At 46.9% G+C, this 10,721-nt stretch overlaps 2 protein-coding genes across 2 annotated transcripts; both read left to right on the top strand.

Annotated features, from left to right (window-relative positions):
* The first annotated feature begins 2,374 nt into the window (after positions 1–2,374).
* On the top strand, positions 2,375–3,329 carry LOC147108011 (testis-specific serine/threonine-protein kinase 6-like). The gene has a single exon (XM_086004418.1). The coding sequence runs from the start codon at positions 2,409–2,411 to the stop codon at positions 3,219–3,221; it is 813 nt and encodes a 270-aa protein (XP_085860544.1). The 5' UTR covers positions 2,375–2,408; the 3' UTR covers positions 3,222–3,329.
* Positions 3,330–8,738: 5,409 nt separating this feature from the next.
* LOC147108010 (testis-specific serine/threonine-protein kinase 6-like) lies at positions 8,739–9,634 on the top strand. The gene has a single exon (XM_086006015.1). It carries the CDS (start codon positions 8,798–8,800, stop codon positions 9,608–9,610), a length of 813 nt encoding a protein of 270 aa, XP_085862141.1. The 5' UTR covers positions 8,739–8,797; the 3' UTR covers positions 9,611–9,634.
* The last annotated feature ends 1,087 nt before the right edge of the window (positions 9,635–10,721 follow it).

The following is a 10,721-nucleotide window of genomic DNA, read 5'->3' as shown; positions in this document are numbered from 1 at the left end:
TCTTACTTATAAGTTTATCAGTTATTACTCAAGGCAATAGGGTTCGAAAGCATTTATTGGCAATCATAGGAATTAAGCGTACAACAATAACTATTATTAACAATAATTACACATATAATTAAGAGTTCAGTTCACTTACGGTCATACGAGCTCACCGTAGAATTTAACGGGTCACAGGTTTGGGCTGGCGGGGGGTCAGTGACTGATCGAGCCGCATCGAATTCTGAGCCATCTCTCTGAACACACCCCCTTTTCTTATTACCTTTTTCTCCACGAGAATAGCATTACCTCTTTCAATAATTTCAGTTTTAATGGGAATCGCTCCCCGCACTCTATCACAGCTTCACCTTGACTGAGCTGTCAAACAAATCGTTCAGCTGGAGACAGTTACAGGGAGACTAAGGCTCCGAGAGGGGACGTTATCACTTGCCTACGTTCCTTACCCAACGTTCACGGGGGAGTTCGCGTCCTAGCTATTGAAATTATAACTTCTCCAATTGACGGCCGATGTATCCCGAGACCATTAATTATGAGAAAGAAAGACTTGCATTTCTATAGCGTCTTTCACAACCTCAGGACGTTCCAAAGCGTTTTACAGCCAATGAAGTATTTTTTGAAGTGTAGTCACTGTTGTAATGTAGGAAACGCGGCAGCCAATTTGCGCACAGCAAGATCCCACAAACAGCAATGTGATAATGACCAGATCATCTGTTTTAGTGATGTTGGTTGAGGGATAAATATTGGCCCCAGGACACCGGGGGGGGTGGGGGGGGGGAATTCCCCTGCTCTTCTTCAAAATAGTGGCCCTGGGATCTTTTATGTCCACCTGAGAGAGCAGACGGGGCCTCGGTTTAACGCCTCATCCGAAAGACGGCACCTCCGACAGTGCAGCACTCCCTCAGCACTGCACTGGAGTGTCAGCCTGGATTTTTGTGCTCAAGTCTCTGGAGTGGGGCTTGAACCCACGACCTTCTGACTCAGAGGCGAGAGAGAGTGCGGCCCACTGAGCCACGGCTGTCAGGCTTTAAGAACGCAAGAAAGCAAGGAAGAGTAAAAAGCTATTCACCCAATCGCGCTCCTATTTTTCAGAGTCTATGAACAGTATTTTGGACTCTACCCCACCCATTAGGTCACTCAGGAGTTCTGAAAGGTTTCTATTTACCCCTCGAAGTTATATCAAGCAAAAACATCCAAATTATCCATCTAACCTTACAATTCCTTGTCCTAACATTTCTGTCATCCAACAGAAGTGTTATATTCCAAACACATCCAGCTCTATATTTATCCTTATAACCTTCAATTCCCATTACCACAGATATTCTTCTAGCTCAGTTTACAGTTATTAATCAAGTCAGTGTTAACTGATTTCGTTTATAGAATCATAGAATGACACCGCACGGAAGGAGGCCATTCGGCCCATCGCGCCTGTGCTGGTTCTTTGGCCGAGCTCTCCAATTAGTCCCACTCCCGCCTGCTCTTTCCCCACAACCCTGTAAATTTTTGTCATGGGGACCCTTTTTCACATAACAATTATCCCGCGACACAATAGCGTGCACAGCCTTGTACCTGAGAAGCCCCAAGTTCATACCAGAAGGAGCGAAAAGTTTTTCCAAACTACATTTATTAAATTACCTGTGTTATGAATAAGGTACACAAGTAGGAGAGGTAGTTGCCTCATGAGTCAGCCCTATATCTCCCTCCATGTCTCCTCATTAAGTCGGTGTTTATGTCCCAGTGAAGGTACCTCAGCTCATCAGCCTATCCCATAATAACTTGCTGAGCCACTGAGCTCATGGCTCCCCTCTGGCTGTCAGACCCGTGATGTCATAGTGGTCAGCAGGTCAGTTTGACCTCTTGCCTCTGCGAGCAAACTCAAAGGTCACCTGACGTAATCCATGGAGGTGTCAAGATAAGATCGTCAAACCTCGTTAGCACACATACCACTCAGAATAAAAGCAAATAAGCTGTAAAACACACAAAATAGATTGGAAAGAAGCAAATAATGAGGGAATTAAGCACGGATTTGTATATTGAGCAATCTCCAAGGTCTAGATAGATCTCCGAGTTGGTGGGGGACAGTGACTGGGCCTGAGGTGGACATGGGCTCAAGATAATGCAAAAGCTTCATATGTCATTACTTCTTTATCATTCAGCTCTTTACAGTCGAATTCTCCGTCAAACCATACTGTCCTATAATCTTTTCGGGGATTCCCAGAATTGAAAAGGTGTGACTTTTGCCACCGTTTTGAAACATTTTTTCCCAGGCCATGTCTATAAATGGCCACCAGCTGCATGATGCCTGCAGAAACTTCACAATTGGAAATTATTACAGCACATGTGTGAACCGGTTTACTCATAAGACTAATATCTCAAAATAAAAATTGGATAAAAAAACATGGCTATACACCATGTCCGGAGACACATTTCTAGCAGAGTTAGGTTATAAACTAGGAAAAACCATCGGTGAGGGCAGCTACTCCAAAGTAAAAGTGGGCAGTTCTAAGAAATACAGGGAGAATGTTGCCATAAAGGTAGTAGACAGGAAGAAGGCGCCACCAGACTTTGTCAATAAGTTCCTGCCAAGGGAACTGGCCATCTTGAGAGGAATCAAACACCCTCATATTGTTCAGGTTTATGAATTCATTGAGGTTTGCAATGGGAAGCTCTACATTGTTATGGAGCAGGCGGCCACAGACCTCCTTCAGTTGATTCAACACAGGGGCCACATCCCGTGCAATGAAGCCCGACACTTGTTTTCCCAGATCGCCTGCGCGGTCAAATATCTTCACGAGCACGACATTGTCCATCGGGACCTCAAGTGCGAAAACATCCTGTTGACTGAAGAGATGCAGGTAAAGATCACCGATTTTGGATTTGGCAAGAAGATTCATGGGTATCCGGATCTCAGCAGCACTTACTGCGGCTCTGCAGCCTACGCCCCGCCTGAGGTCCTCATGGGAGTCCCCTACGACCCCAAAAAGTACGACATTTGGAGCCTGGGAATCATCCTGTATGTGATAGTGACTGGGTGCATGCCTTTTGACGATTCAAACATCAGCAAGTTACCCAAGAGCCAGCAGAAAGGGGTGATCTACCCCGAGAGCATCCAACTGGAAGAGAAGTGCCAATCTTTGATTAGGGAGCTGCTGCAGTTCTGCCCCTCAGGACGACCGACTGCCAATCAAATTGTCAAGCACGCATGGCTTAGAGACAACAAGTAGAATGACCAAAAAACCCTACGGGGCATGAACATTAGTTTCTTCATAGTGTTACCATAATGAGTGTTAACGACCTTTCTAAAAACCATTCGCAATTAAAGCTTTGAAAGTGCACAAGCTTTTTTTCTCTCTAGTCAGTATTGAAACTTTGAGCCAAGGAGGTTCTACACGGTGAATCGCGTCGGAAGGAAAACCAATTTTGGAGTTGCCGCATAAGATTCTACTGACATCTGCATTGAGGTACTTGGGCAATTCTGAAAGACCAGCCTAATTAGAGACATCTGAAGCAGAAGATTATGAAAGGGTTCGATAGAATAGACGTAGAGAAGATGTTTCCACTTGTGGGGGAGACCAGAACTAGGGGGCCATCAATATAAGACAGTCACCGATAAATCCAATGGGGAATTCAGGAGAAACTTCTTTACCCAGAGAGTGGTGAGAATGTGGAACTCGCTACCACAGGGAGTGGTTGAGGCGAATAGTATAGATGCATTGAAGGGGAAGCTGGATAAACACACTAGGGAGAAAGGAATAGAAGGATATGCTGACAGGGTGAGGTGAAGAGGGGTGGGAGGAGGCTGGTGTGGAGCAGAAACACCAGCACGGAGCAGTTGGGCCGAATGGCCTGTTCCTGTGCTGTAGACTCGAGCTCTTCACCCCCTGGTGTGGTAGGTATTGGGTCATTCAGATCAGACAGCTCCCGCATTCCTCCTCATCTGAGCTGATCTCAGTGAGTGAGGGCAACAGTGGGGGTGACCGGGAGAGAAAAAAAAACACAGCCAGAATTCCCGCACCCGATCACAAGCTGATGAGCCCCGCTGAAAAATACACGTGTGTAGATCTGCGCTCAGCTGTGATGCCTCTCACCGTCAATTGGCCCACTGAAACTCGCCATCTATTCATATATGAAGAATGGGCATTGGGTGAGGTATTGGGCCGCGCAACAGGCTCGAGGGGCTGAGTGGCCTACTCCTGATCCTATGGCTGACAATGTTCATGAAACTGTCCTGCAGCAAGAGTCATTGGGGTGACTGCGAGATTTAGTGCTTCCACCTGGGGAAAGGGGTGGGCCGGGCGGACCCTGCTCGTAGGAAGCTCAGGTTGGAGAAAGGGCTGGGACACTTTGCCCCCATTCTCCAGCCCGCACTCCTGCCAGCGTAGCTCCCAGTAATTACCCCCATTTAATTTTTCATTCTCTGGATCTGGGCATCGCAGGCGAGGCCGGCATTTATTGCCCATCCCTAATTGCCCTCGAGAAGGTGGTGGTGAGCCGCCTTCTTGAGCCACTGCAATATTAAGAGCAATATCTATTCTCACAATTTTTTTTTAAAAAGCGAGGCACCCACACAAAAGGTGGTTAATATGCCAAATGGAAATTGATTTTCCCAGTGACTAAGCAAGAAACAATGTATTAATTTAGGAAGGAACATAGGAACAGGAGTCGGCCGTTCAGCCCCTCGGGCCTGTCCCACCATTCAATTAGATCCTGGCTGATTTGTATCTTCGCTCCATTTACTTGCTTTATGTAATCTGGGTAATCAGAAAGACACCTTTCATCTTAAAGGAGGAGGGAGAGAGATAGAGAGGCGGAGAGGTTTAGGGAGGGAATTCCAGAGCTTAGGGCCCAGGCAGCTGAAGGCACAGCCGCCAATTTGGAGCGATTAAAATCGGGGATGCACAAGAGGCCTGAATTGGAGGAGCGCAGAGATCTCGGGGGGTTGTGGGGCTGGAGGAGGTTACAGAGAGACAGAGAGGGAGGGGGCGAGGGCCACGGAAGGATTTGAAAGCAAGGATGAGAATGTTAGAATTGAGGCACTGCTGGACCGGGAGCCAGCACAGGGGTGATGGGCGAACGGGACTTGGGCAGCAGAGTTTTGGATGAGGTCACGTTTATGGAGGGAGGGTGCAAGGTGGGTGGCTGGCCAGGCGAGCATTCGAATCGTTTAGAGTCTAAGTAACAAAGACATGGAAGAGAGTTTCAGCAGCAGATGAGCAGGATTGTAGTCGGGCGATGTAATCAGGCAAAAGTAATTGACACCGAGCCAAGGAAGGAGACATTTGGGCACTTGGACAAAGAGGTAGGTTTTAAGGAGCATCTTAAAGGAGGAGAGAGAAGTTTAGGGAGGGAATTCCAGAACTTAGGGACTACAGTTCACAGCACAAAGCAGCCATACTGCCACCAAACTCAGCTCCACTCAAAGATACCGTTACTGCTGTTAATGGAAATGCTTCCAGTAAGCATCTTCTCTTCAGGATACTGTTAATATATTAAATCAAATCTAAAGCAAAATACCGCGGATGCTGGGAACACTCAGCAGGTCAGGCAGCATCTGTGGAGAGAGAAACAGAGACAATGTTTCAGGTCATTCAGGTAACGGAAGGGGTCATCGACCTGAAACATGAGGGTGATTTTAACCCGACTCGCTCAGCAGAAACCTGGCGGGCGGGCAGTTAAAATCGCCCCGGGCTCTCACCTGTCCGAAAGCCGCCACGATCGCAACATCTGCAATTTTAACCCGCCCGGAGCCAACAGGGTCCTTCTTTGCATAAGCACTGTTGCGGCCCGATGACATCATTGAGACCCGACTGTAATTTTAACTCAGGCCTGAGCGGGGAATCCACCCTGGAGTTAAAATCGGGGCCGATATTAATTCTATTTCTCTCTCCACAGATGCTGCCTGACCTGCTGAGTGTTGCCAGCATTTTCTGTGTGTATGTACTGTTAATACACAGTGTGTGTGCCGCACAGAGCGAGTTGTACACTGCCTCTAACTATTTTTTGTACCCGACTGTGAATGGGTTCACTGGGTGCCGAAAAAAGAGGAAATAAATAATTGTTCAGTGTGAGTGATGGTTACTTTCATTTGTTGGGTGTGTGTGAAACTAAAGACAACCATTAATATCTCCACCCTGAGTCCTTCTTCATTCATTGACATTCTTGTTCTCTCTATCTCCTCTGGTCTCAAAAGCAACACCCACAGCTCCTTCATCGCTAAAGCAGCCTCCAACATGTTCATTCTGCTCGTTCATGCCAATGCTTCCTTTCCACCTCAAATCAATTAACTCTTTACTGAAGCCAACATCCATTCAACACTTAAATCCTGCTTCCACATTTGGGGTGACTCTTCGAACACTCCTCGGACACGCCTTGGCACGATACAAGAGGAAGAGTGTCTGAAAGGTGACTCCTCTCTCACCTCTGGTCTCCAATCTAACTCCCTTCAAGTCAATCTTGTTTAACCGATAATATTGCGGTCACTGTTACTCTGATCTCCAAACATGCTCTTCCTTCTTGTGTCTTCACTGTGCAAACCAAGATTCATCATAGCATTGCTTCTAACTCTAACTCATTCTTTGCCAGGACCTCCAAACTGTGGACCTCCTCACCTCCCTCAGTCTTCCCTTGGTCCTACAAGGTGCAGAGTCTTACAGCCCCAAGTTTGGTGTCACACACTTATTATTTCCTCATTACCTTCTCAGTTCTATCAGGTGTCAGCCGTGGCTCAGTGGGTAGCTCTCTCTCGCCTCTGAGTCAGAAGATTGTGGGTTCAAGTCACACTCCAGAGATGTGAGCACAAAAATCTAGGCTGACACTCCCAGTGCAGTACAGAGGGAGTGCTGCACAGTTGGAGGTGCCGTCTTTCAGATGAGACATTAAACCGAGGCCCCATCTGCTCTCTCAGGTGGACGTAAAAGATCCCATGGCACTATTTTGAAGAAGAGCAGGAGAGTTCTCCCCGGTATCCTGGCCAATATTTATCCCTCAATCAACATCAGAAAAACAGAGTATCTGGTCATTATCTCGTTGCTGTCTGTGGGAGCTTGCTGTGCGCAAATTGGCTGCCGCGTTTCCTACATTACAACAGTGACGACACATTTTCCCTTACGATGGGCCTTGCGCCTACACAAGGTTTCTCAATAAAAAGTGAAAAACACAGAAAGCACGACAATGGTGTTGATTCATCCTTCAAAAGTCTGCTGGTCCCAAGAACAGAGGGACCATTAATAATGAGTTAACATGGCCAAATAGAGTCAAGCTACCCCAGAATAACAATGGGTGAGCACCCCAGTGAGGATGAATCTCAATTGCTTTGAGGTTTGTTTGAATCACCTCAGTGAGCTTCACCATGGGGGGCGAGGGAGTCTCACCGTCTGAACTCCCTGTTTAAAGGTTTTTCATGGTCGACATTCTTTTCTTTAAAAGGGCATCTTGAAGGCGAGTCTCCCTGTTTGAAAGGTATTCCTAATAAGAACGTAAGAAATAGGAGCAGGAGTCGGCCATTCGGCCCCTCGAGCCTGCTCCGCCATTCAATAAGATCACGGCTGATCTTCGACCTCAACTCCACTTTCCCACCCGATCCCCATATCCCTCGATTCCCCTAGAGTCCAAAAATCTATCGATCTCAGCCTTGAATATACTCAACGACTCAGTATCCACAGCCCTCTGGGGTAGAGAATTCTGAAGATTCACAACCCTCTGAGTGAAGACATTTCTCCTCCTCTCAGCCCTAAAAGGCCGACCCCTTATCCTGAGACTATGTCCCCCGAGTTCTAGACTCTGCAGCCAGGTGAAACAGCCTCTCAGCATCTACCCTGTCAATCCATCTCATGTTTCAATGAGATCAACTCTGATTCTTCTAAACTCCAGAGAGTATCGGCCCATTCTACTCAGTCTCTAATGGAAAGAGCCCAACTATGTGGGAGCCTGAGAAGCAAAACTGCATTGAAAGAGGTAGGAATCATGTTGACTCCCTGCTTACAAACGATGATGGTCTTTAAATGGGAGACTTGATTGTCTCTTTTAAGCAGATCCAATGGAACAAGCCTGCCTCCCTTTTTGAACAAGGTGCGACTTCCTGTTTCGTGCCGTTCTCTGGAAGTCCCTTTCGCGGTGACTGTAGATATTTCCACAGGAATTGTGTTTCCGGACGATCCAGGGAAGAGCAGGTTCGAGGAGCGGGTGAAGGGGAGCCATGGTTCCGTGATATCATCCGATTAGAATGGAACTGCCAGTCAAGAAGGGAGACTTGCCCAGCACCCATTGACCGCCCAGCTTGGCTGCCTTTGGGTGAGGCAACCCAAACCTATCCTACACCTCATTGATGAGGGCGATCTCATAACCCACCAGTGTCGAGGTCAAAGTCACCCCCACTAATGAAATACAAAAACAAACATTTCACCTTCACTTATTGTATATTCTATTTTTTTTAGCACGAGCATTGCAGATGAATCCCTTACTTTCCCTTCCCAAAGCTAAAGTGAACTTGTTTGTGTCTTGGAATGAAAGGAGCCGCGTTCCTTTATGAGGTCACAAAGAGTTGGTGATTTTGGAAAGCACGGGCGGAGGAGGTCCGCTTGACGGCAGGAAGTGACTCGTCAATTTATATTTCACTGCAAAGTTACTGCAGTCAATATTTTCTGAAGGCATTTCTAGGCACATGTCTATAAATGGTGATGGGGGTGGGGGGTGGGGGGTTGTGACACCAGGAAAACTTCACAACTGCAAATTATTACAGCAGATGCATTGATAGGACAAGTTTGCTCATTGGGGTATTGCCTGAACAAGATGGCCGTGTAACATGTCGGGGAGCAAACTACTAGCACAGTTAGGTTATAAACTGGGGAAAACTATAGGAGAGGGCAGCTACTCCAAGGTTAAAGAGGCGGTTTCAAAAAAGTACAACAAAAAGGTAGCAATCAAAGTGGTCGATAGGAAGAAAGTTCCAAAAGATTTCGCCAATAAGTTCTTGCCGAGGGAGTTGGCCATTTTGAGAGGGATCAAGCATCCTCATATTGTCCATGTCTACGAGTTCATTGAGGTTCGTAATGGGAAAGTCTACATTGTTATGGAGCTGGTCTCTACAAACCTTCTACAGTTGATCCAACAACAGACCTGTGTCTCCTGCCAGGAGGCCAAGTGTTTGTTTTCTCAGGTTACCAAAGCCATCAAATACCTCCATGAACGTGACATTGTCCATCGAGACCTCAAGTGTGAGAACATCCTACTGACAGAGCAGATGCAGGTGAAGTTAGCAGATTTTGGATTTGGGAGGAAGAGCAAGGGCTATCCAGAGCTCAGCACCACCTACTGTGGCTCTGCCGCCTACTCGCCCCCTGAAGTCCTTCTGGGTGTCCCTTACGACCCCAAAAAGTATGATATCTGGAGTATGGGGGTCATCCTGTACGTGATAGTGACAGGGTACATGCCCTTCAATGACTCAAGCATCAGCAAGTTACCAGAGAAACAGCTGATGGGTGTGATTTATCCAGAAGAGATTACACTAGAAGAAAAGTGCCAATCTTTGATAGAGAAATTGTTAACTTTCAGTCCACCGATGCGTCCTACGGCTAACCAAGTTACAAGACATGCATGGTTTAGAGAACGCAAATAAAGGAATATGCTCTAAAGAGGGTCAATACAAGAGAGCCTTGTTGCATTATTACCGCAGGCACTGCTCTAGATTTTCCAAGCTGGTAGGTTGGTTTCAGTCAGAGACCAGACGTTGGTTGTCAAAGGTGGTAAAATTGGGTCAGATACACATAGAAAAATAGGAGCAGGAGTCGGCCATTCGAGCCTGCTCCGCCATTCAATACGATCATGGCTGATCCTTTATCTCAATACCATATTCCCGCTCTCTCCCCATACCCCTTGATGCCTTTTGTGTCTAGAAATCTATCTATCTCCTTCTTAAATATATTCAGTGACTTGGCCTCCACAGCCTTCTGTGGTAGAGAATTCCACAGGTTCACCACCCTCTGAGTGAAGAAATTTCTCATCTCAGTCCTAAATGTCCTACCCTGTTATCCTATCCTTAAACTAGTAGCTAGTTTCATACGAGAGAGAGAGAGAGAGAGAAAAAGGGAAAAAGACTTGCATTTCTATAGCGCCTTTCACGACCTCAGGACGTCCCAAAGTGCTTTACAGCCAATGAAGTACTTTTGAAGTGTAGTCAATGCAGGAAACACGGCAGCCAATTTGTGCACAGCAAGGTCCCACAAATAGCAATGTGATAATGCCCGGATCGTGTTCTTTTAGTGACGTTGGTTGAGGGATAAATATTGGCCAGGTCACCGGGGTGAACTCCCCTGCTCTTCTAAATAGTGTCATGGAGTCTTTTACATTCACCTGAGGGGTGGCACCTCTGACAGTGCGGCACTCCCTCAGCACCGCGCTGGGAGTCTCAGCCTAGATTTTTGTGCTCAAATCTCTGGGGTGGGACTTGAACCCACAACCTTCTGATTCGGACGATGAGAGTGCTACCCACTGACCCACGGCCGACACGGAATTGTTTTAATTATTTTCTTCCCATCGCTTGTCACTGACTCAGGGTCATGGGGCGAGAGCGGGGCAGTGGGATTGGTTCAATGCCATTGGACCCAGCCACCCTCGATAAATCAGCTATGAAGCCATTGTTAAATCATGAGCTTGGATGGTGGAGAGTTAGTCGGCTATTGTGGCTTGTCAATACAGCCGAGTCCAATCCAATCCTCATGTGATGAAAA

This window comes from Somniosus microcephalus, chromosome 13 (genome assembly GCF_052327205.1).
Source record: "Somniosus microcephalus isolate GS21.2 chromosome 13, FLI_Smic_1.0, whole genome shotgun sequence".
NCBI lineage: Eukaryota > Metazoa > Chordata > Chondrichthyes > Squaliformes > Somniosidae > Somniosus > Somniosus microcephalus.
Note: the sequence above shows the minus strand (reverse complement) of the source record. Positions and strands in the feature narration are given on the sequence as shown.